Source organism: Pithys albifrons, chromosome 3 (assembly GCF_047495875.1).
Source record: "Pithys albifrons albifrons isolate INPA30051 chromosome 3, PitAlb_v1, whole genome shotgun sequence".
Lineage (NCBI taxonomy): Eukaryota > Metazoa > Chordata > Aves > Passeriformes > Thamnophilidae > Pithys > Pithys albifrons.
This window is the reverse complement of record NC_092460.1, coordinates 46,368,441-46,393,650: the sequence shown is the minus strand read 5'-3', so window position 1 is coordinate 46,393,650 and position 25,210 is coordinate 46,368,441. Positions and strand designations below refer to the sequence as shown.

The 25,210-nt window shown below is 47.3% G+C and overlaps 2 protein-coding genes and 1 pseudogene across 3 annotated transcripts; 2 read left to right on the top strand and 1 right to left on the bottom strand.

Moving 5' to 3' along the window:
• The first annotated feature begins 418 nt into the window (after positions 1-418).
• Positions 419-15,539, top strand: A4GALT (alpha 1,4-galactosyltransferase (P1PK blood group)). The gene is made up of 2 exons (XM_071551646.1): positions 419-494; positions 13,475-15,539. Exon 2 carries the CDS (start codon positions 13,520-13,522, stop codon positions 14,606-14,608), a length of 1,089 nt encoding a protein of 362 aa, XP_071407747.1. The 5' UTR covers positions 419-494; positions 13,475-13,519; the 3' UTR covers positions 14,609-15,539.
• On the top strand, positions 1,101-10,103 carry LOC139669570 (lactosylceramide 4-alpha-galactosyltransferase-like; annotated as a pseudogene).
• A 993-nt stretch (positions 15,540-16,532) lies between the features above and the next one.
• Positions 16,533-24,560, bottom strand: ENDOU (endonuclease, poly(U) specific). 2 transcript variants are annotated; one of them, XM_071551648.1, is made up of 7 exons: positions 24,315-24,560; positions 20,839-20,934; positions 19,549-19,660; positions 18,596-18,717; positions 18,404-18,516; positions 17,320-17,473; positions 16,533-16,920 (listed from the first exon to the last, which is right to left on the bottom strand). In XM_071551648.1, the coding sequence occupies exons 2-7, from the start codon at positions 20,896-20,898 to the stop codon at positions 16,660-16,662; spliced, it is 822 nt and encodes a 273-aa protein (XP_071407749.1). In that variant the 5' UTR covers positions 20,899-20,934; positions 24,315-24,560; the 3' UTR covers positions 16,533-16,659. The 2 variants fall into 2 exon arrangements, with proteins under 2 accessions (XP_071407749.1, XP_071407748.1); XM_071551647.1 differs by having other exon boundaries at positions 20,839-20,938; positions 24,315-24,559.
• Between the last annotated feature and the right edge of the window lie 650 nt (positions 24,561-25,210).

The window sequence follows — 25,210 nt, the reverse complement described above, 5'->3', positions numbered from 1 at the left end:
CCACAAGACTGCTGCTCACACAGCTCAGAAATGCAGAAAAATTGGGATGGGAAAGGATCTCAGGAGATCATCGAGTCCAAATGCTCGCTCCAAGGAGGGCGAGTAATGACACCTTCAGTAGCACCTGTGTCTCATTAGTCTAAATTGCACTCAGCTGGGCAGACAAACAATATCTTGAAATCCATTTTAACTTCAAACTTGATTAAGACCTCTTCTTATAAAAGAAATAGGTTAACATTATTGAGGGAGGCAATTTCAGACTACTTGATTGCGGGAGGAAATTTTTTTTTGGTTGGTTTGGGGTTTGTTGTTTTTTTTTTGTGGTGACCCGTGCCAGCTTTGTAAATCACCTCCCTTGGCGTCAGCCGGTGCGGGAAGCTCCCACCCTTTCCTGCCGCAAATCCTGGCCGTGGTTCGACAGCCCCTCACGTCGGGAGTTCTCTCACCAAAGTGGAGTTCAACCCACAAGCCACCGACACGCATCGCGACAACAGGTACAACTGCGATGGGACGCGCTGGGAGGTGGGAAGGAGACAGCGAGGAGGGGAGGGGAGGGGGGAAAAAAAGCCTTGCGGCAATTTTAAAGTGGTACATTGTGAATTAAACACCCCAAAAGCGGCAGTGCCCGTGGAGGGGCCGGGCCGTTCTGAGGGGCGAGGCCGGGGCACGGCACGGCACGGCACGGCTCGGCTCAGTCGGGTACCGGGGATGTTCTCCCTGAGTCTGTCCGACCGGACCTGGCGGGGCGGTCCCGGGAGGAGCCCGTCGGGAGGTGGGACCGCCGGGGGATGGTGAAGGACGGCGGGTGGCGGGGATGCTCGTGTCGGCGGACGGAGCCGCTCGTATCGGCGGGCGCGGAGGTGAGCCCGGGGCTACGGGACGGGCTGCGAGGGGACGCGGCTCTCGGACTGCCCAGGAGCCGGGGCTGGGTGGCTTCGCCCTCCCGTCCTCGGCCACCAGCCTGGAGGAGCGGGTCGGAGTGGCAGAGGGACCCCGGGCTGGCTCCGTGCGGGAGTCGGAGCTCTGCACACAGGGGGAGAGCCATCTGTGCTCAGGTGTGTGATGGGGAGCCCCTCTCGGGTCCCTGTGGGAGTTGTGCCATGCGGACATCGCTGTCGGAGGTAGCTGCACACTCAGTGCCGGGAGGGCTCCGTCCCGCTCCGCAAGCACTCGCTGGGCGCTGGAGCTGCGGGTCCTGCAGGGTGGCAGAGGCACAGTGAAAGGGTGGAGGAAAGAGAAGTGTCTGGGCGCTGAAGCTGCGGGTCCCGCAGGGTGGGAGGGCGAAGGGAAGAAAAGGGTCCGATGGGACGGAGAAATGTGGAATTGTGCTCTGCCAGATGGGCGGGCTGGCTTGAAGGAAAGGATAGAAAGAGTCGTGTTCCCAGGCAGACGTGCCCTGGAAAACCTTGGAGCCTGAGCAGGGATAAGGCTTGAGGAGGAGAGGAGGAGACTCTACAGCAGCAGAGCTGTAGAAATGCTCACTGTGGTAAGAGGGGGAATAAAGCACCTCAAAGAATGTAAGAAAATGCATAACTCCTGTAACTGCAGTAATAAACTAAAACTATTAATGCTGCTGAAAAAAAAAAGACTAGTTTAGAAGCTTTGGCTAAAAATGAGCTATCCTAGTTAAGTGAACATGTTTTCTAATGCATGAGAGGTTTCTCATGATAGACTGGGTGCTTCTTAACCCTGAGGAAACCCTCTCTAGCTTCTGCTGAGCTCAGGTGGGTTTGCACTGTTATTCATGGGGGTTGTTGTGGTAGAAGGCAGAGGACCAAATCTTAAGAAACACAACTTCCTCTGTTGTGGGTTCCTGTAGCAATTCCATCAATGTCCTGAGTCGCTGGCTCTGTAGGAGGAAGCACTGACTAGCAAGTTATATGTGGGGGTCCTTTGTGTGCCCCATTTGGCAGCACAAAAGTAGCCATCATCCTTGAGGGCAGGACAGCACTATGTTGAGTGATTAGTTTCAGGTCTGTGAGCTCAGGGAGCACCTGGCACCTATGCCCCCACTTTTCTTTCTCACTGGCTCCTTTCATCCAGCAGTGGCTGCAATGAAATTCTTCCTGATCAAGGGTATCACAGAGCCAAGTTCCACAGTGAAGGCTTTAGTGTCCAATTTGGTGTTGCCATGGAGCCAAGTTTGGTGTCACTGAAAGGATGCAGCCTCCTGGATGCCTGTTCTAGAATCCCTCTCTGTGCCAACATTTGTGCCTGTCTCACCAGTGTTGGTGTCACCAGTTCAGAGAGCTCAAGAAGAAACAACAAAGCCTTCAGCAGAACTGGCCTTTTGGTGCTTTAACTTTAGCAAGGCTGGTCACAGCAGGTTCAGAGGAGCATCAAGGAAGAGCCTGAGCAGGACTGGAGGTGAGGCCACTTGCTTTAGCAACAATTAGCAACGACCTTGCTTTTGTCATGCCTTCATCTACAGGTACATTGGCACACCAACTTCCATCTTCGTTTGGTCTCTAGTACAGAGAGAAGCCCCTGTGCCAGTCACAGTTACCATATAAAACCATGCAGATGGGAGAGGTGAGACCAGATGAGCAGCATCCAGTGCTGAGCATGCCTTGGTGGCAAATGCCATTGTGATTTGGATCAAGTTCCTGCATGTGATGGCAGGAGAGACTGGAGACATGACTTGTCTTTAAATTAGCATAATTCTACTGTCCTTTAGCTCCCTAAGGGTTGTGCTTCCCCTGCTTGTCAAAAGCTTGGATGTGTCTTTTGGCTTTGTGATTCCTTTCTCTGCTCACAACTGGGGGTTGTGTTTTTTCTCACAGGCACTCCTGGCCAAATAAATACTTTAAAACTCCTGGAATCTGAATGACCTGCCAATGTAGGAACAAATTCACAATTCTTATTTTGGGTGGTACTTTCACTGGGAAACAAACGATACACTACCAACTCATCTCTTTGCTGTCTCTACTGGGTCTTAAAATTATCTGAAACTGGGGCTGGGAACTCTGCCCAACTGTTTAAATAAGGTCTGGTGGAACTTCAGATTCCACCACTGCCCTGTCAGTAAAGAATTAAGTATAATCATGTTTGTTTAGGTTTTTCTGTTAAAAAGGGAAATGTTCATTCTTATTCTTTTTGTACAATTGCATAAAACCTCCCATCTGTATGAGCTGAATGGGGTAATGTTACCTGGTCTTTAATTTGTTCAGCTTTACCAGTTGCTCTGTCAGATAGGAAAGTACTTCCTCTATTCATAGATTGTGTTTGAGACGGAAAAACAACCCCTGAGATCCTTGAAGAAATTTAGATATTGACTTCCTGTCATTTCAAACATGATTCAGTTTTAAGTGACCTGTCCCTTGGTCTGTAACAAACCTGTTCTAGAGCAGCAAAATAAAGAGAAATCACAGAATCAACCGAGTATTCTGAGTTGGAAGGATCATCGAGTCCAACTCTTAAGTCAATGGCCCACACAGGGGATTGAACCCATGACCTTGGCATTATTATAACCAAGGTTTAACCACCCTGAATCCATGTGTGGTCTGCTGTTGGACCATTTTCCTCGCTTTCATGTCTCTGGATTTTAAAAACAGAGAAGAAAACTGTCATTCAGATTAGGGGAAGGAAAAAAAAACACTACACTGTGGCCTAATAGACTTGTTTAATCATAATCTCTTCACTTATTGACACTGCTGACTTCCTGGTCGTGGACAACTGACCTCCCTAGAGAAGAGGAGAGCACCTTCAGTGCCTTCTCTCTGTTGTTCAGGACCTGCTGTGACACTCTTGCACAGGCTTGTAGTTAGCAGTGATGCTGCTCTGGGCTGACAGAATTTGCTTTACGGAGGAAGTTCTGATGTCAAGTTCTGACGTCTGTGTTCTCGCAGTCTCCTCGTGTGTATGTGTTTCCTGCCAGAGTTGCTCCATTTCTAGCCATGTGCCAGCATTCTCTTGAGCTGTGAGGGCTAAAATACTGTTCAGCCTTGAATTTTATACATATGCACACAAGGACCTTACATGACTTTCTGCAGATAGAGTAATAGGAGACTACTGTTTGGAAGCTGTTAGTGGCACGGACTGTATCAGGTTCCTGGCTGACCCACGGAGAGCATCTGTCCCTTTTGTCTGTTTGCCCTTTCCAGCAGCTTTCCATGGCCAAATCCTGCCTTCCCTTTCCTTTTATGTATTGATGAGGGTTTTATGTGGTCTGCTTCCTGAAGGCTAAAAGCTGCGAGGTGCAAAACTGCTCTTCTCAGGTGATGATGACCCAAAAGACACTCTAGAAAAAAACACTAGGAAACTTTCCTTGACAGGGTGCTGACTATGATTCTCCTGTAAGAAGTGGAAAGAGTCTGGTTGAGGTCCTCATTTTAGCAGCCTTTCTCCACCCAGGTCTGTGCTCCTGCTGCCCTTAGTGCCCTGCAGTGCCTCCTTCCTCCCTTCACCACACTCACTGCATTGCTCGGTGCTTCCACCAGGATGAAACCCTTCACTGCTCCATCTCGAGGGTCCTTGGTTGGGCACAGTGAAGCCCAGAACCCTGACACTGCATGGCGGTGTGCCAGCTGTATTTTGGGGAACCACTGGCAAATTATGCCCTCCCTGACCCATGGCAGCCCCACAAGTTCAGCAGGGCAGCCCTGGGGTCACACACGAGGCCCAGCCATGGGGACAAGGGGTCACTGTGTGGGGCAAGGTCCAGACTGACAGGGTACAGGGCCAGACACCCTCATGGCTGCAATGGCAGGGACAAGAACCTCAGCTTAAAAACCCTCTCCATGGTTCTCAGCTTCTTCCAAGTTCCCTGCTGGCGACCCATCTGCCTTCTTGAGGGCTTTCTCCTCTGTGGAGCAGTTCCATCTCCTGTCCTGCCTCACAGCTCAGTGGTTTGGGTTGGCTGCTGCTCCCCTGTGTCCCCCATGCTGGGTTCAAGGGCGTGGCAGAGTAGGGAGGGATGCCCCTGCCACAAGGAATGCCCACTGTGATGGAGGTTCAAAAACCAAAGATGAGGGGTGGACTTCACATTACTAAAGGACTTTGTGAGCTGGGAGGAGGTCACAGCACCCACCTTACTGGTGTGCTTTATTCTGCAGCTGGGAGAGCTGTGCAGTGCCTGCTGCTGGGGCTTTGCTGTGCTGTTGGGTCTGGCAGGGGCAAATAAATGTCATCAATTCATTCATGAAACAGGCATAGAAATCTCAGGAAGGCATCAGACTGAGCCTTGGTGCTTATGGAACTTCACTAAGAAATATTCTTGCAAGGACACGCAGAGTCTTGTATTTCAACCAATATGCTTAAGATTAGCAACAGCATTTTGTAAGTTAACAAAATTAATCTTCCTGGGGCTTTTTGGGTAATCCCAAGTGTCCTGGAATGGTGAGGAGCAGATGTCACCAAAGGGCCCTCCTGACCCACACCTTGCTGGCTCCCACCGGCAGAACTCTTTTTTTATTATTATTACACTTCAGGCTGCCTTAGCACCAACTGTATTTGGTGGGGGTGACACCCATTGGTTGTTCTAAATTCCCTTAACTCGAGATTCAAAATTAGTATATTTGATTTTGGTGCAGCAAATGTTAATTAAAAGTCTACCTTGACAACTCTGCTCTAATACTACTTATAGATTTGAGGATTTTGTCTGTTTTCTTATGACTTACATTTCCAGTGACTGTTAGAGGAAAAGCTGTAGGTGCACCCTCCCAAAAAAAATTCTCATGGTTTTCTAAGAACAGCAAAAGCAAGGGTGAAACCTGTTGGCAGGTGGGAATGGAATTGTGGATTTAACCTTCTCCATGAAGAAGCAGCAGAAATACTCTGGATCTTTTCTAATGTTAATCTGGTACAACATCCTGGACTCAATATCAGGGAGCATATTTAACAAAGCATTTAAAGCCAGCATTTTAACTGACCTGAGCAGAAATGCCCTAAACATGTCTATATCACCACCAGTGGGTTGCAGTCCTGTCTGCCTTGTGGAAACTGAAATGGCTTGTTCTGGGCCTTGCTGAGCCAACACTGCATCCCTTCAGCCATGGGGACTAACCATGGGTGCTGAAACTGTGGGGCACGCAGCATGTGAAGGCCACTTTGTGGCTGTTGTGATTGATGCTGGGATGGGGGACACTGTCCTGCACAGAAAGTGCTTTAAAAAGACAAACAAGTTTATTCCTGTGTGTGCCACAGTAAAGAACTCAACATGTTGGTCCCCTTCCCCATGGGAAGTGCAGCCTGGGTTCTGTGAGCTCCTGACTGGCTGCTGGGATACCTGTTTGCTGCTAAGGCACCTCTACATTGTCCCAGCAAAGTCCAAAAGCACCTCTTTCTGCCCAGGGTTGAGCAGAAAGCTTGCTTGGAGCTAATTAATATTTGCTTTGCTTTTTAGACAGTGACAAAGCACCTCTAAAGTAAAAACATGGGTGAATTTTAAGCAAGCAGAGCTGCATGTTTGCCTTGGAGGGGCAGTTGCTTCTGTGCCTGTGGTCGTTGCTCTTGTTTCCTGCCAGAATTGCTAGATGGGTCTTCAGTGGTGCTTCCATCAACTGTTGTGCAGCTTCAAGTAGGACTATTTCCTGTTCATAATTGCTAGATGGGACTTCAGTGGTGCTTTATCTTCAGCTGTTGTGTAACTTCAGGTAGGACCACTTCCTGTCAGGACTATTTCCTGCCAGAATTGCTAGGTGGGACTTCAGTAGTGCATCACCACCAGCTGTTGTGTAGCTTCAGGTAGGACTTCATCAGACATGACAAGAAGAAACGGAGCTTTGGCTTTGGCTTTAGAGGTGCTTGCAGTGCCCCAGAGGAGCTTGTGGTTTCCCTGGTGCCTTCACTGCTGTTGCTGAAACAGTTCTTGGAATCCATAGCACCTATTCACTGCTCCAGGTGTTTCTTGTTCAGCCATGGAGTGTCTTTGAGAAAATTCAAACTGGGAGCAGCAGTGCTGTCTTTACAGCACTTTGGATCTGTGCTTCAGTGGAGCTGTCCTCTGGAAGTTAAACTATCAGAAAAGCTTCATGTTTGTTTTGCATGCCAAGTTTTCTGCTCCACACACCTGAAGGAGTCCCCCTTTTGCTGGAAACTCCTCCTTTAGCTGCAAGACAAAGCCTTGCTCTCTGGAGAAGGCTTTGCAGGTGGGTGGCAGTGCTGGGATCTTCCTGCCTAAACTTGTAGGGAGCTGCTTGGGATAAGACGTTGGCAGGTTTGGGCAAATAATAAATTAAGTTCTGTGGGACACGAAGCCATCAAGAAACTGTTGGCACTGCAATAGGGTAAGTGATGAGGTGGCACTCAGGGTCACTCACTTGCTTTCCTTAAAGCATTTGTATAGTATTAGTTGGGTAACTTTTGGGAAGAGATGTTACCACAGAGGGAAGGGTGTTGCTAGAGGACAATATATGATACCAGGTGATGTGTCACTGCCTAAAGAAAGTGAAGAAACACTCCATAGTGGCCAGTCTGAGAGACTGAAGGTGTGTTGGAGAAATCATAGAACAATAAGGCTTTTGTTCAATGAAGGAAAAAACAAACAACTGAGAAAAAAAAATCTCGGTGGAGATTTGTCCTTTTTTTTTTTCCAACTGAGAAGTGATTAATTAGGAATGGAAAGTTCTTTTCTGTTATCAAGCTGCCCTAGAGCTGTTTATAGCAGGCATAATATAGTTCTCTGTTACATTTTGCACGTTTTTGGTTTGTCTCACAGAACTTCTGTTTTTACTGTTGTATTAATTCTATTTCTTTTAAATTATGCAAACTTTTACCAAAAGGTAAGCAGGGATTAAAGCAGAGAAGACACTAAAATGTTTTGCAACTTTCAGACAACTTTTCTTAAAGGAATATATTCCTCCTGAAACATTAATGCTTTTTAACTTCATGAAGAGCCTGGCACCACTTTCACTCCGTGGACTCTGAGGAAGGGATTGGCACATTCATGACATCTCCCTTCAATTAAACTGTGCATTTACACACTTTATTTCACACTGTTAAAAGCTGTTGGACTTTTTGGCCGATAAACTCAGCTCTGCTCTTTCATCTACTGTAACAAATCTTGCTATGGTTAAATCTACACTTTGTGTTTCAGAGACCTAAACCCGGGGAGTGACCAGGACAGTCACTAGGCTTGTAAAAGCACCAATAAAACACCTTAGAAGCAGCTCACTGTGAGGGGTCGGGACCCTCAGTATGGCAGCAGACTAGAGGATAAAAGAGAATCTGAAATCCTGGAATGCATGATCCTTCTTGGATGTGTCTGAGTTGAAAATAATGGGCTGATGAAGATAAAGTGGCATTAATTCTGTGTTTCCTTACAAATGGCAAGCACAGCATGCAGCCAGGAAAGTGTTTATTGGGTGCTTTTAGTGAAATCTCCTAGGTTCTGGCTTTTCTCTACTTCAAAAGTAAGGATTGGTTTGGGATAAAGGGAGAGGTTTCAGTGCACTTTGGGTTTGAAGGAGAATAATCTTTGCTAGAAGACAACATTTGATCCCAGATCCAACAGCCTGGGAGAGGTGAGGCTGCTGCTGCCCTGTCTGTGTGGCAGAGGGGCTGGAGGTGTGCTCAGCACACACACAATGGAAAGCCCTCGCCCAGGCAGGAGTGAGAAAGGGATTTAACCAGAACACAAAAGAGTCTGCACTGATCAGGGACAGCCCAGAAAAGCATATTGACCAGCAAGCTGTTTACCTTGTTATCCCTTCACACCTCTATTTTCCCACTGCTGTTCCTCCTAAACTACCTAAACCCCTCCCTTGCCCCACCTTTGGTTCCTTTTCTAAGTATCTCATAAGCAGCTCTTTGTAATTCCAAACTGCTCTCCTCTTGCACCCACCCCTAGGCAGTGACCCCCTTAGGGTGACTTGGAGACTTTCTTCTGGTGACCCTGGTGACTGCTGCCATGCCTGGACACTGGGACACAGCTGGGAGGTCCCAGACAAGGTGCTGATTCCTCTGAAGTCCTTGATCCAGGATTCTGCCTGTGCTCCTGGGCTTGAGCAGGTGGATCTTTGCTGGGCTGGTGTGGCTGGGTGTATCTTGGCAGGGAGTATTTGGCTCCTCTGAGCTTTTTGGGTGTCTTGGCAGTGCAGGCTCTGCTGCTCAGGATGCTCAGCCCCCTGTTAAAGCTGCCCAGGGTCTATCCTCACCTTTCAATTCATGTCCTTTGCCTCCATCATGTTCTATGGGACACTGCTGAGGGATCTTAAGGGCAGAGCCCAGCTCTGCAGTTTGCCTGTTGAAATCCACTCTGCTCACTCTGTGCCATGACATTGCTGGTGGGAATTCCAGAAGGAATGTGTTTTTCATGGAGATCTCGGAGCAGACTAACCCAGGGTACCTGCTCTTGTGCTCTGTGGCCAGGTCACACCCTGGGACAAGTGTGGTGGTGCTCCTGAGGGGCTTGGCAAGAGGGAACAGCTCCTTAACCAAGCACTGGGCTTTCTCCTTGCTGAGCTGCTTCCCCAATGTGCAGATCCGGCCCCTGGACTTGGCAGAACTCTTTTTTGGAACACCTCTGCAAAAGTGGTGCTTGAGGCCTCTATTTCTTACCCATCCTGTCTGACACCTGCAGAATTGTCCTCATGTGGAAATTTGGTGGCATCTACCTCGACACAGACTTCATTGTGCTTAGGAACTTACAGAACCTCACCAATGTCCTCGGTGCCCAGTCCAAGTATGAACTGAATGGGGCCTTTCTGTCCTTTAAGCCCAAGCACGAGTTCATGGAAAGACTTTGTGGAGACCTACAATGCCTGGATCTGGGAGTACCAGGGCCCAGATCTCCTAATATGTGTCTTCAAGAAGTGGTGCTCCATCAGGAGTCTTTGGAGCACCAAAGGAGTGAGTGCTCTGCCCCGTGAGGCTTTTTATCCCATTCAGTGGCAGCACTGGGAGAAATACTTTGAAGTGGTCACCTCCTCAGAGTTTCACCAACTTCCTATTAAAATCCATGCAGTGCAAGTGTGGAACAAGAAGAGACAGGGGGCAAGGCCAGAGATCACCTGCCAGGCTCTGCTGGCCCAGCTGTGTTCTCATTTCTACCCTGCCCATATAATATCATGAAAAAGGACTCTGAACAGCAGCAAGTCAAGGGTCAACTAAGAGATGTTACCCAGGAGGCCACAACCCTCCAGCTGTTCCTCCTTTTAAAGTGAGGTGGTGAGAGTTGAGGATAAAAGCCATTTGTGGGGTGTAGGTGGAGCTTGTTACTTCATCTGACATCTCTGCAGCTCTTTGTCCTGACCTTAACTGCCCACCAGCAACAGGTTTTTCTGCAGGACCTTTCTTCTGCTCAGCTGGGCTAGGTAGAGAAATGTCAGCCTCCAGCAGCCCTGGAAGAGGCCTTTGTACCAAAGCATCCCATTTCCTGGATCTGAGGACTTCTGAAGTGTAGTCTCCAAAGCAACGACAGGATGGGAGAGCAAAGAGCAGAAACTGAGGAGGAAGTTATGGATGTGCTAGAGGGGGTGTCCTGAGAAAAGTGCAGAGAAAAACCAAGAAGAAAGAAAGAGTTACAGCAATTTAGTTCTTAGTTTCATTCACTTCTGAAGCCTTTGGTGGAGGAGACTTTCTCATGTCTGGTTTGAGCAGGATGTTGCAGATCCTCAAGACTTGGAAGTTTAGTGCAAATCAGAACATGAGGATCCGAGGCCATCTCATCTTTCAGAAAGAGCTCTTGTGCAGCAGTGAAAGGCAAATTATTACCCTGCAACGAGCAGGAGAGCTCATCCAAATCACACCTAAAATTGCCCCTGACACAGGAAGAGCTGAAATGTCTTTTACACAGAGTTTGTCTATGTGACCCAAGGTCCATAACTGCATCTCACATACATCAGCACACCTTGAGTGTTCTGTTCAGTTCTGGGCCCCTCAGTTCAGGAAAGATCTTGAGGGACTGGAGTGGCGCCAGAGAAGAGCAACAAGGCTGGAGAAGGGACTGGAGCACAAGTGCTGTGGGGAGAGGCTGAGGGAGCTGGGGGTGTTCAGCCTGGAGAAGAGGAGGCTCAGAGGTGACCTCAGCACTGTCTGGAACTCCCTGAAGGGAAGTTCTGGCCAGGTGGGGGTTGGTCTCTTCTCCCAGGCACTCAGCAATAGGATAAGGGGGCACGGGCTCAAGTTCTGCCAGGGGAAACTGAAGGTGGAGAGCAGAAAAAACTTCCAATGCAGTGGTCAGGCATTGGAATGGGCTTCCCAGAGAGGGGGTGGATTCCCCTTCCCTGGAGATTTTTAACCTGAGCTTGGCCGTGGCACTGAGTGCCATGATCTGGTAAAGGGACTGGAGTTGGCCCAAGGGTTGGACTTGATGATCTCGGAGGTCTTTTCCAACCCAATCCATTCTATGATTCTGTGATCAGATCTTTCAGCTGTTGGGTGAATCCCAGAGGAAAAGCATGATATTTCCAAGGCTGCAGAGAGTTTGTTGGGAGCCTGTAGTGTCTAAATTCAAGCCTATCCACAAGTCATTTACAGTGGTTCTTTTCAAGTAGCTTGGAGTGTTCCTGCAATTCAGTGTCCAGGAGTACAAATCTCTCCTGGGACGTCTCGAGGAAGGCAGAGGAAAGCTTTACTCCTCTCCCTGAGCATCCTCCTGAATTACAGTGGAGAAAGTTCACAGGTCTTTCACAGGGTGCTGTTGTGCCTCTGACTCTTTGCTGTGGCTTGCTTTTAGTGCTTCTTGCCTCATGGAGTGTCTATCCAGCCTTGCATTACAGCTGTACAGGTGGGTGTTTTCACTGCTCTTTCTCTTATTTCAGGAGAAAACTTAGTTCTAAAACCACTATAAGTGAAACTGGATATTGCAGGGTTCACTCTGGAAAGGTGAAGTTGTGATTAAGTACAAAAGCTGCAGGTAAGAGGAGCCTTAAATGTCCTCTGTCTATGGCTGCAGTATTTTATGTATTGGCCTAATATACCCACTACAATTACACGATTTGTTCTCATCTTGTCCTAAATATTTGCACATGCTTGGCCTGGCATTCTCTGTAGGGTCAGAAGGAGGCGCTCTAAGGCTGTTGGTAAAATGCTAAGACCCAATTCCTCTAAATCCCCCTGTATGGCACCTCTCTGCCTTTCTTTGTCCGACTGATTAGTGGCCTCCTGAATGCTGGTATAGTCAAATCTCACCTGTCTGCTCTCCTTAGTACAGTGTGTCTGGAGAAAATGGAGGTCTTCAGCTGGTGAAGCCCCCAAAATACTGTTGGTTGTGATCAGATATTTATTGTCCCAGACCACTAGCAGCCACCTTGGTCAAAAGCAGCACTTTTTTGGATCTTTTTCTCCTCTGTTTTTGTTGCTGAATTTGTAGCAAATTTACCCACCACCGCATTTGTCACTTCAGGCTCTGTCTTTCCCCTTTTCTTTCCAGAGGAAGGGAGTGCCACACCATAGAGTTGTAGGCTCTCTCAGAGGCACTAACCTCTTAAAAATCTTGTCCGGCTGAGCAGTGAATTCTCTGCTGTCTTGAAAGCAGGGACAGAGGAGTTTCCTGCTTTCTTTGGGTCCAACCCCAAACTTTGCTCTGCCAAGTCCACAGCTAAAGCAAGCTCCTAAGTGCCACATCTGCTTGTCTGTGATACACCTTCAGGGATGACGACCACTTTCCTGGGCAGTCTGTGCCAATGCTGTGTAACTCTTTCAGTGAGTAAAAGTCTCTCAGTGGCCACTCTAAACCTTCCCTGGCACAAATTGGGGCCATTTCCTGTGGTGCTAAAACACCACAATGTTTCCTTGCTGCTTCTTTGTGTGCCTTTGTTCACTGACCTTTGGGGCCTCAGTGATGGGCCCAGGAGGTGCTGGTTCTGCTTGAACTTCACTTTAAGGGAAGGAAAGGGCAGAGATGCTGATGCAAATACTGAGAGTGTAGCTAGAATGATTTACCTGTTTGTTGCTGCGTTGTTAATAATCTCTTCCTCTGCATCCCTCCCTTTTGCCAGAAGAAGAGAGGAGAATTGAGGGCAGGAGGGTAGGAAGATTCCATATCCATCACCAGGATCCATTGGGAGATCTGAGGAAGTCACAGCCAGCATGAACTTTGCAGGGTTGGGAAGCAGCCTTGAAACTATCCTTACCAAGGGAATTCTTGTCCTTATTGTCTGCCACTGCCTTGTATCCATTCCTCTCCCACCATCGATCCTTTCCCCAGGCTACAGTGCCATGAAAAATGAACCAGGCTCTCTGTAGGGGTGGCTGGTTGCTTTCCAAAGCCAGCAACTGCTTGTTCAACACCTTGGGAGGCTGAGGCTTGTGTTTGGTTTGGGGGGAAGGACACGTTGTGTACAAGCAGACAAAACCTCATCAGGGCAGCAGCTCCACACAGTGCCTGCTGACAGAGCTCCAGGAATATCCATAAGGAGCAGTCCTGTTTCCTCGTCCCCGGGTTCTTTTGCACATGTCTCATGTCCAGAACGCCCTCTAATGGGGTTCTCAGAATTTGCTGTGCACTGCTATGAAGACGGTACCCAGCTCTGAGGGAAGGCTCATGGTCTGCTGCCCCATCTGTCACTGTCTGTGCTTTCCTCCCCTCCAGATCCCTCCAGCTGCTTCAGGAGAGCAGGCTCTGGCTGCAGAGGGGATGCCCAGGATGCCCAGCTACCTGCTGCAGCTGACCAGGATGCTGTTGAGCCGCAAGGGCAGAGCTCTCCTCATCCTCATCTTCATGCTGATGTCCCTTGCCTACCTCACCTTGTACTGGAGAATAGAGGAGGACTCCTATGGCGGTGCCCTCTACAGCTTGCCTGAGGGATTCAGCTGTGCTCGCTCCGTGCCTTTGTCCCTTCCCTCAGCCAGGGCGTCCCCTCCTTCCAGAGGGAATGTGTTTTTCGTGGAGACCTCGGAGCAGACTAACCCAGGGTACCTGTTCTCCTGCTCTGTGGAGTCAGCGGCCAGGACACACCCTGGGACAAGTGTGGTGGTGCTCCTGAGGGGCTTGGCAAGAGGGAACAGCTCCTTACCCAAGCACTGGGCTTTCTCCTTGCTGAGCTGCTTCCCCAATGTGCAGATCCGGCCCCTGGACTTGGCAGAACTCTTTTCTGGAACACCTCTGCAAAAGTGGTACTTGGGGCCTCTGAGGCGCTGGGAGCCTTATTCCATCCCCATCCTGTCTGACGCCTGCAGATTTGTCCTCATGTGGAAATTCGGTGGCATCTACCTCGACACAGACTTCATTGTGCTTAGGAACTTACAGAACCTCACCAATGCCTTGGGGATCCAGAGTGAGGATGAGCTGAATGGGGCCTTTCTGTCCTTTAAGCCCAAGCACAAGTTCATGGAGCTTTGCATGAAAGACTTTGTGAAGAACTACAACGCCTGGATCTGGGGGCACCAGGGCCCGGATCTCCTAACGCGTGTTTTCAAGAAGTGGTGCTCTGTCAGGACTATCCGGAGCATGAGCTGCAAAGGTGTGAGGGCTCTTGCCCCAGAAGCTGTTTATCCCATACCCTGGCAGAACTGGAAGAAGTTATTTGAGGCAACCAGTGCCTTGGAGCTTCACAAGCTGCTTAAGAACACCTATGCAGTGCACATATGGAATCAAATGAGCCACAGGACCAGGCTAGAGATCCCCTCCCAGGCTCTGCTGGCTCAGCTCTATTCTCAGTTCTGCCCTGCCACCTATGCCAAGATGAAACAGGACTCTCAAGACCAGTCAAGGCCTCCAGTGTGACCTGTGGGCCCTTGGCTGCAGGGAAGTTCCCCAACCTGAGGGAAACTGAGTGCCTTTCACATTCCAGAGTTGTTTCCTAGCCCAGGGAGCAGATGTTCTGTGTGACAACTCCCTGGGTTTGTACCATTTCCAGTATCTGCCTCAGATGTGTTTCAAATATTCACCAGAGCCTGAGTTCAGCCTGTCTTCTTGTCCCTCAGGACACTTGGTCCTGCGGGGAAGGTTGAACTTGTTCAACAGTGTCTATCAGTTGGTTCTCTGTTGCTGTTCTCACAGTTGTTCCTTCTTTGTACCAGGGTCTGAGCAGCCCCTTGTGCAGTTTCCACAGCTGTAGGAACCCTTGGCTTGCTCTGTGTGGCATTTACAGAATGTCACACAAAATTCTGAGTTGGAAGGTACTCCCAAGGATCATCAGGTCCAGCTCCTGGCCCTGCACAGAACCATCCCCAGGAGTAACACCCTGTGCTTGAGAGTATCATGCAAACACTCTTTGAGCTCTGTCAGCCTTTGTTCTGTGTCCACTGCCCTGGGGAGCCGTTTCAGTGCCCACCACCCTCTGGGGAAGAACCTTTTCCCAATATCCAACCTAAATCTCTACTGACACAATTTCAGGCAATTCTCTGGGTGCTGTCCCTGGTCCCCAGAGCAGAGATCAGTGCCTGGCCCTCCAGAGGAAGTTGTACGTGCACTGAGGTCTCCCCTCAGTCTCCTCTTCTCCAGCTGAACACACCAAGTGCCCTCAGTGTCCTCACACACTTCCCCTCAGACCCTTCACCCTCTTCACTGCCCTCCTTTGGACACTCTCTAAGAGCTTTATACCTTCCTTACACTGTGTCCCCCCAAACTGTCCCCCCATTGCAGGTGAGGCTGCCCCAGTGCAGGGCAGAGCAGGACAATCCCCTCTCTGCCCCGGCTGGTGATGCTGGGCCTGATGCCCCCCAGGACAAGGAGGTCCCTCCTGGCTCCAGGGCACTGCTGACTGGCCATGGACCAGGACCCTCAGGGCCCTTTCCTGGCACAGTTTTCCAGCATCTCATTCCAAGTCTGTCTGTCCATCCAGGGTTGCCCCATCCCAGGGGCAGAGTCCAGCACTTCCCCTTGTTAAACTCCACAGGGTTGGTGATTGCCCAGTTCAGGTCTCTCTGCAGGGCCTCCCTCCTTTCCAGGGACTCAACAGCTCCTCCCAGTTTTGTATCATCTGCAAACTTGCTGTGTCCCTTCCAGTCCTGTGTCCAGGTCATTGATGAAGATGTTGAAGAGCACAGGGCCAAGGATGGAGCCCTGAGGAACCCACTACAGACAGTCACAAGACTGATGCCACCCCAGTCACTGTCACCCTCTGTGCCCAACCCATGATCCAGTTGCTCACCCACCACAGGATGTGTTTATCCAGCTGTGGGCTGGGCACTCTGTCCAGAAGGATCCTGTGAGACACAGTATCCAAAGCTTTCCTGAAATCCCAAAGGATCCCATCAACTGGCTTCCCTTGACCAGCCAAGTGGGTCACATTGTCATAGAAGGAAATCAGGTTTGACAAGCAGGACTTTCCACTCATAAAGCCATGCTGGCTGTGACCAGTGACTGCATTGTCCTTCAGGTGTTCAATCCCTCCCAGAATAATCTTCTCCATAATTTTACCAGGCACTGAAGGGACATTCACAGGCCTGGAGTTTCCAGGGTCAACCTCCTTGCCCTTCTTGAAAATTGGAACATTAGCCAGTTTCCAGTCAACTGGGACGTCTTTAGTCTCAGATGAATCCCAGTAGGGCCCTGTAGATTTATAGGGATCCAGCTGGAGCAGCAGGGGGAGACTGATGTAAATTGATTGTAAATTTGATGATGTGAGCAGCAAAATGTTTCCTGGTTTGTCAGACACTAAATCACAGCACACCAGATTAAACACCACACTGCAGACCAAAAGGGAGCGAGTCATCAATTTTTACTTGAAATAAGATGTATAAATCAACACATTAACTCTCTCTGCTGTCTGGTCCCTCGCCATCACACCCCACTTCTTCTGAAAGGAAAGAAATGTTGCCTGCTCACTCTAACTAGGACTCTCCAGCACTAGTGCTGAGCAGGACTGGGTATGCTGTCCCAATGTGCTGCCCATGGCGCCAGACCACCACCTGCAGCTCATACTCATCTATTTTCACTCTCTCTCGTGTGACTTTTTCTTCAGACAGCAGGAAAATGATGGTGTAAAGGGCAAATTCGAACTCGGGGCTGGCACCAATGAAGGTGCTTCCAATTGGCTTGACCAAGCCCTTCCAGCTGAACTGGATGCTCAGAACTTGGTCATCTTCGTCGGGCTGAAAGCACAAACAAAACAAGAGGATCATCTCAAACACAGCTGCGATAGGACAGGTACCATTCCTGATTGCAGCTTTTTGAGAGCTGTGTAAGATTAAGTCATCCTTGGTGTGCCAGGGTGCCACAGCTGGAGCACATTCTCCCTCACCTCTGGACCTTACATGGTCATTTGTCTCAGGCCTCAAGAGTGGTGCAATTCTGTAAGCACCAGCATTACTTTTTAAAGCACTTTTTTGCAAAAAATCTGGAAGTCAGAGTAGTATTTATTGTTTATCTACAGTTCCATACTGTATATACTTATTAACATTAAAAGCAGCTGAGCCTGTGATTGCATCACTGAGCCTCGTTTCACTACCACAGCTTTTATCTCTTGAAAGGCACCCTCTGCTCCTTCTTACCCTGGATTTGTTCTTCCGAGCCACATATCCCTTGTAATCAATTTGGTTGCGCTTTTCCTGGAGGTAAAATTGCACCCAGTTGTGCAAACCTAAGACCTCTTTGCCACGTCTCGTTTCTCCAACAAAAACGTGTTCAAAACCACAAGAATCGGGTCTGTAATAAAGAAAAGAGTAACATGTAAGCTTTTAATGTGTTCAAATAGTTCAAATTGGCAGAGGTAAAAGGTGAGAAGATGCACAATCTGTCTTATGTTGATTTGTGAGTAGTTTCTGTCTGGATTTGTTGGGTTTTCTTTCTTACTTTGCACAAAACTCGCAATAAACTCTCCATGAAGACTGAATTTGTATTTGATTGTGCAGGTTGATAGTAAATGCCACAGATGCATCACTGCTGCTTATGCAGATTTTAGCAATGTTTCTGGCACTGCATCCTGAAATAGACTCATACTCAAACTGAAGAGGTAAGATCAGAATCACAGAGTAGACTCCAGTTGGAAGGGACCCACAAGGATCATCAAGTCCAACTCTTCAGTCAGTGGCCCACACAGAGCACTGAACCCACAACCTTGGCATTATTACAAGCAAGTTTTAACCAACTGAGCTAAATGAGTGGATGAATGTCTGTGATCAAAGGCCTGTGATTAAGTTCAGAAAGTGCAGCTGGAGGCAATTCAGCAGTGATGTACCCCAAGGTCAACACTTGGTATCTGGTAGGAGGACTTCAACACCTAATTTAGGCAACATTCACAGAATCATGGAATGGTTTGGTTTGGAAGGGACCTTAAAGATCATCTAATGGGCAGGGACGCCTTCCACTAGCCCAGGTCACTCAGAGCCTCATCCAGCCTGGCCTTGGACACTTCCAGGGATGGGGCAGCCACAGCTAATCTGGGCACCCTGTGCCAGGGCCTGCCCACCCTCACAGGGAAAAATTTCTCCTTAATATCCAATCTAGCCCTGCTCTCTGTCAGTTTGAAGTCATTCTGAGGCTGCCTTCCAGTTCTGTGTGTAACAGATGGCCCTCAGATACTCACCTAAATCAGAACAGCCCAGGGGTTACTCGTGGCATATCCATCAAACATACCTGTCTCCTCCTTTCCTGGCATAGAGCTGGAACCAGATGTCATAGAGCTGATGTTTGAAATCAGCAAGCTTTGGCTTTGCTAGGTTTTTCTTAATCAGGTATTCATGAGCTAGCTGAAGGATAGAAAACCAAGACAGAGTTTACTTTTTAATTCAATGTTTTCAGTGACCAAAAGAGATCTCTATTCCTTACCCTCATGACTTCTGTCGCTAAGATAGCATCAAGAAAACTATTGTTTTCAGCTATTTCTTCTGGAGTCACTACTTCAGCTATACCAGTTGATGTCTCATAGTTGTCCAATAAGGAAATAAAGGCTGCAGAAAAAGAGAAACTTTCAACTTGCTTGTCCTGAGTGTGCTGCAATAAAAAAATGCCACAGAATATGCCTTGACAGCCCTTAGAGAAAGCCATTCCTTTATATGTCAAAGTCCATTTTCAAGTGGACTGTTGGGTGTAGGACTTGAGGTGGCTGAAGGCCAGATGACTCCTGTACTTTTTGAAGATCTTTTTAAAGCTCTTTTTAAAGTTAAACAGCTACTGAGTGCCCCTATGGAGCCAAGTGCTGAAGCAATAATGACCTCCTACCAAACCCAATCCTATCTGACCACCACAGACACAGAGTTAGGAACTCGAGCTGTGCTGGCACAAGGCTCTGTGGGCATTAATTCAGCAGAGGAATAATAACAGCAGGAACCTACATGAGGTTTTCTCCCTAATATCCAACCTAAACCTGCTCTCTCTGTCAGTTTGAAGCCATTCCCCCTGTCCTGTCACTCCAGGCCCTTGGAAATAGTCTCTCTCCATCTTCCCTGTGGGCTCTTCACTGCAAGGCCACAATGAGGTCACCCCAAAGCCTTCTCCAGCTGAACAATCCCAACTCTCTCAGCCTCTCTGAGCCTCAAGATGTTTTTCACTTGGTAGTGGAAGATTGACAGAGAAATTCAGATTTTGGCTGAGGCAAAAAAGGATGTTCTTCCTGAGGCTGAGGTGACCTCTACATTGTGACAACACCCTTCAAATGATGTGCAACCTGATGATCCTCACCACAATCCAAATAATACATGATGCTATATTTTGGCAAACACAAAAAGCCCAGCATGGATTCTTTTTGCCACGTTCACCATTAACACAGAAATGGGTCTCACTTGCAAAAGTTTTTATGCTCTTCAGGAGTTCTTCATTGACATGGTGGAAGAGATGTCTGGCTGCATTGTCCTGGACAGCACTGTCACCTGGCTGTGCTGGACCTGCTTTGCCCTGGGAGAAACACCAGAGTGAAACAATGTGAGGGGTAAAGATGTCCTTAGAGGAGACAGCACCTGCCTTTGTAACAATCAAAACAAACTCCATCAGGATTCTTTGTTAGGAATTGTCTTCCTGTGGAACAAGAGAGACATTGCAGAAGAACTGCCAGCATAAAGAAAAATGCATTATCTCTGACTCTGTAGGAGCCTGAAATGTCTCTCTTGATTCAGATGATTGTGATGATCCATGTGATAGTTCAGCTCTGATCAGTAACCAGCAGTGCTACTGTGCTATCATAAATGATAAGCAGAAGTAACATAGAGCCAAGGCTCCCTCCCAACTCAATTAAATACAAAGGAGATTTGGATAACACCCTTCTCTGTGCAGTTCTAAGGGGGCTCTGCTGACAATTTTCCAGTTTCTATTTCATAAAGGACATTCTCAAGGAAAGAGGACAGAAGATGAGTAGCAGTTTATCAGGAGCAAGGTGTAACTACAGCCTTGTTCTCTTGACAAATGGAGAAACCATATGGGAGAAGTTTTCCTCATGCACATTTTGGCTTGAGGTAGGTACTCCCATTTCAAGTTTGTCAGTGAGAGAAAATGTTATGTTATAATATGAATTAACATTGGAATAAAGTGTTTGAGTAACACTAGAAGAAAGTGAGTACAAAATTGGATTCTGAATATTCAGTGCCCTGTTGCAGTTTGGGGCCAAAACACAGGGTTGGGTTTGCCTTACATTGAGCTGGAAAGGAGTGAAATGGCTGTTCATCAAATCTGATACCTCCTTCCCCCTCAGAGTTCCCTGGGACTGGAAGCAACAGCTCTGAAATCCTCTTCACTCACACCTCTGTGCTATTCCCCACTCTCCAGGAAAAAGCCAGGAATTCCTCAAATTCCTCCCTTATTCCCATAAGAATGACTTCAGATGTGTGTCCCCATCTGCAAGTCCCCCAGGCTGTCCACCCAAACCATCATTCACACCCTGAAAGGACTCAGGACACCTCTGCTCAAGGTGTGGCCAACACCAAATTCAGCCCGAATTGCTCAGGGTGTTGCCTTGTTGGGGCTTGAAAATGGAAATGGTAAAGCACAGGCAACTTTTTTTCAGGAAAGGCACTTTTGCAGTCAGCTTTTCTTGCAGCACCACCCTGCCCTCAATCCTCAGGTGACTTGGCACTGGTTACCTGCACATCAATGGTGTAGTCTCTGCCTGGCGTAAGGCGGTGGACATCCAGGTCCCACATCTCACTGAAAAGTTTGGAAAGTTCATGGTTTAAGACCTTCCTGTCAAGAAATAGATACACCTGTTAAAAAAGGCACATGCTGTTGTTTCTGTGAGTCACTTCTACAGTCTTCTGCTGTCACTCCATGTTCTGGAGAACAGCTTGGCATTAGGAGAGGTTTCCATTTCTCCCCACACTTTCCTGTCAGTGCTGCTCTAAAACCCACACCTTTAAGGATGCAGGTTACCTGTAAGGACACCCGAGCCTTCCCTAAGGTTATGTCAGAGTTCACTTTAACGAAGTCCTTGTCCCTAAGCCTTCCTGCACTTTTCCATGCAGTGAGACACAAACGGAGATGGTGGTGCTTCATCCATGAGGATTCTTTGCACGAACCAGAGGAGAGCAGGAGACTGTGACCACCGTGCACCAACAGAATAGGAAGAGAAGGATTCTCACTGTGATGCTTTTCTGGCAGCAATATCCACTCTTCCTACCCTTTCACCTGCAAGCAAGACTCTCCAATGGAAATGTTTTCCTTCACTCATGCATGTGACTCTAAAGGTTTTGGGAGGAAGGGTCTGCATACAATAAATATCTTTCCTGCACTGATCTCTGATGCACATCCAGACCTATCCAGGCTGCTCCTTTCCTTATTTGTAAGGGAATTTTGTCCTGCGTAACAGTGTACAGCTTTCAGAAGTCCATCCATCTACCAAGATTTAGGAAGGTTTGTTACTGTCATGAACCACCCAGAAGTAGCTCCAAGTGCATCATGTCCATGCTAAAAGGATCAAGACAAAGAACAGAGTGGAGAAGAAAGAGAAGTGGATTAATTAAGTGATTAACAGTGGAACTAATCAGTTACAAACCAGCACATGCATTGAATACCAGAGAAGAACTACTCAAAAATTTTGAATTCTCCTCCAAAGCAGATGCTCTCCAGAAAAGAAGACCTGAAATCTGTCAACCATGGGCATTTTTTTCAAACAGCTATTTGGGCAATTTGCCATGATTTTAACAACAGGTTCTCCCAAACTACACCAAGGCACCCTCAAGTCCAATTCTGACCCTCTCGATTCCTGTTATGTTTTCTCCTTCTGTTCTGGCCTGGATGGAGGTAACTCACTGCATCCTCCTGCCAGTGGGAAATTTCATGCTCTCTAGCAGGAAGAGAAACAAATACTGTGGTGAAGTCACAGTCTTGTGACGTGGCAGCTTCATGTGAGGCAGCCTGAGAGCCAGGAAGGGCAAAAGGTGAGCCAGCATTTTATGTGTCTCCTCTCCTGGACTGCACTTGAACTGATGGTTTAAGCTCCATATCAGAAGAAACAGAAAACAGCAAACTGTGCCTGGCGAACTGAGACTTTTTTTCCCCCGTTATTGAGCAATCCCTTTTCTCCAGAGCTGTCTGTGTACCTTTGGGGTGGAACTCACACAGCCTGAGACTAAAATCCTGAAAAGCACAAGCAATCTGCACAAGGTGTGTGAAGCATTAGGGAGGGTGTCAGCTGGGTTTTAGTATAATATTTTGCTCCATAAATTCAGTATTTTATATACACACATTTTAGTATAGATGTATTTTGGTAAAGGTCACCTGCTGTTTGTTCTTGGCCTGCTCTTGGCAGATTTAGAAAGCACTGTAGGGCTCTGTTGGGCATTTCCTCCTCTAGAAATATTATGGAATATCTCATGAGCTCAATGTTTAGGAGAGTGTTACCTACAGATTTTAATCCTCATATTTGTTTCCTAATTATACTTCTACTAAATGTACTCCTGCATTCAGCAAACTTGTCCCAAAACTCTGAAGTCTCTTAATTTTACAAAATAAAACCCTTTTCTATCCTTCATCTCTCCTGGCTGCTGCCACAGCATCATCATGGACTTTCCCATGTTTTTCTGGTTCTGAACAGGGAGTACCTGAAACTCAATATTAAAGGAAAATACATCCTTGCCAAAGCAAAGAACTTGTTTAGCAACTTGCACAGTCACCTTGTAAAAACTCCTTCTGGACAGTATTTCTTTAAAAAAGGGCCATAAACTTCACTTACACATACAAGGTGAGACAACTTCCATGAGAAGATGCCCAACACCTTCATGCAAATCCATGACACACCAACTTTTAGGTAAGGTTGTCCTGGAAAACAGTATTGCACATTTACTCTCTGGATTTCAATACAATTCCATGTGTGACTCAACCCAGAGATTTTTATCATCAACTCTCAACCCCCTCCCTCTGGTGAAAGCTCTCAGGTTTTAGATTTGTGCTTTCACTTAGAATAAATTATATATATTTGTGCAAGAAGTCAGGCCAGTTGGATTTTGGCCAGCTGGAGCCTGTGCTTTCCTGAGCAAAGCACCACCCCAACAACAAGAACACTTAGTCTGCACTTGTAAGAGCTGAGACAACTTTTGGGGGAAAGCTTTTTGCAACAACAACTGATGCATCAGCCAAAGCAAAAGGATCTGTCATTTTATTACAGCTTTCAAGTGAAACGTTCGTAGTGTGCCTGATTTTTCTGAGTGATTTCCTCATATGAAACTTTCATTCTACCAAAACCAAAGAAGATTTGATCGCTATAAATCAGAAATGACACAAGACATGAAAAGAATTAAAGTGGCAAGTCAACAGTGTCAAAGCAAGAAAAACTTGTACTGCAAATGGGTCACCTGAAGCCCTGCAGAGAAGGTTTGATCAAACATCTTCTCCAAAGTAAATTTACCTTCAGAGGTTCTTTCAACAACATCCAATTTTAAACAGCCTTTAATCTTTACATAGAGAACAAAAGCATTTGGAACAATGGAACGTTTACAAGAAGTTTCCAATCATTTAAAAAAAACAAAATTGGTTCATGTTGAGACATGCATGCATCAGCTTATAGGGTTAATAGAAGATAGAAGCAATTCTCTCCATTTTCCTCTTATGCCACTGTGTGTATCTTTTATTTGAGCCCAGTGATTTATTTTTTTTTCATTTAAAGCTGCTATTTCAAACACCAAAGTTTAAATCAGGCAGGTTCTGTAGGTGGAAAGGAACAAACCTGAGTGGGCAGTTACTCAGCAAACTGTCAGGGTCCTGAGCAGGCAGGGGATGTTTGAAGAAGCAACTATGTTTAAGCAAAATCTGATCTCAGCATCACCTTTAAATCACAGAATCATAGAATGAACTGGGTTGGAAGAGACCTCCAAGACCATCAAGTCCAACCCTTGATCTAACACCACTTTATTTTAAGTTAAAGCAGCTTATGACTCCAAAGTCTCACTGACTTTTTACACTGCAGTGAGTCAGTAAAACAAGAAAAGGAGGAAGCAGAAGAAGGAAAAGGTTCTTGCTGTGCTGCATGTCATGCACTTTGCCCCCTTTCACACATCTCCACGATGAATATATCCCATCCCCACCACCTTTTGTGTTAGAAGAATTAATATGATTTTTCTCTTACCCACTTGCCATGCCAGGAAGAAGTTTTTCTGAGCAGGGATAAGACAACCTCAGAAATCCTCCTGTAGTCCAGGACACAGAGTTGTCTTCCTCTTATACTCCACTTGCCCAGTGAGGACTGTCACTCACACTGAGAGGCAGCACCAGAAGGGAAGGGAGAGGCAGGAGGTGCCAAATCCCAGGAGACACCGTGAAATATGAGGACAGCACCACAACTCACACCTCTCTGAGCTCAGGAACACTCAGAGCAGGAAGTCAGAGCCACCTGCCCTGGCTCCTGCTTCTCCTCCAGCAATCAGGAGGTGACAGCAGAGAGACATGGCCACCACCGTCACCTTCTCCCGCCTGGATTTTCAGGTGCACTCCTGAGATCCATGCAGGAACAGCAGGCTAAAGTCACACCAGCCCTGCTGGGTTATTTGCCAAGCAGAACTGAGATCTCTACATGAATTTTGGGGGCCCAGAAATAAGGACTTCAAGTCTGAAAGCCTTGAGACAAATGGGACATTCCTGTCTTGCTATTCCACATACAGTTATTATTTGGCAATAGAAGGGGAGTTGATGATAAATCTGAGACCAAAAAACTTGTAGGGAAGGAGAAAACCCAACATTATTCTCTGATCTTGTGGAATATTTGGAGGCATTATAAGCAGGAAATGCTTTAGAAATGCAGCACTGAAGGAAGTGCTGGCAAATGCAGGCACCCATTCCAATACCTGTCCTGGCAAACTTGCACTAATTATGTGGTTAAATTAACCTTCAGATGGTTTAAAGCTTCTTTTTGTCTGGCTGGTAATTTAAGCAGTTTCTTCTTCATAATAATTAACTGCTGAAAATCATACCTTTAGGTCCAAACTGTATTTATGTATATACAGAAGCCAAAATGGCTTGGTGTGA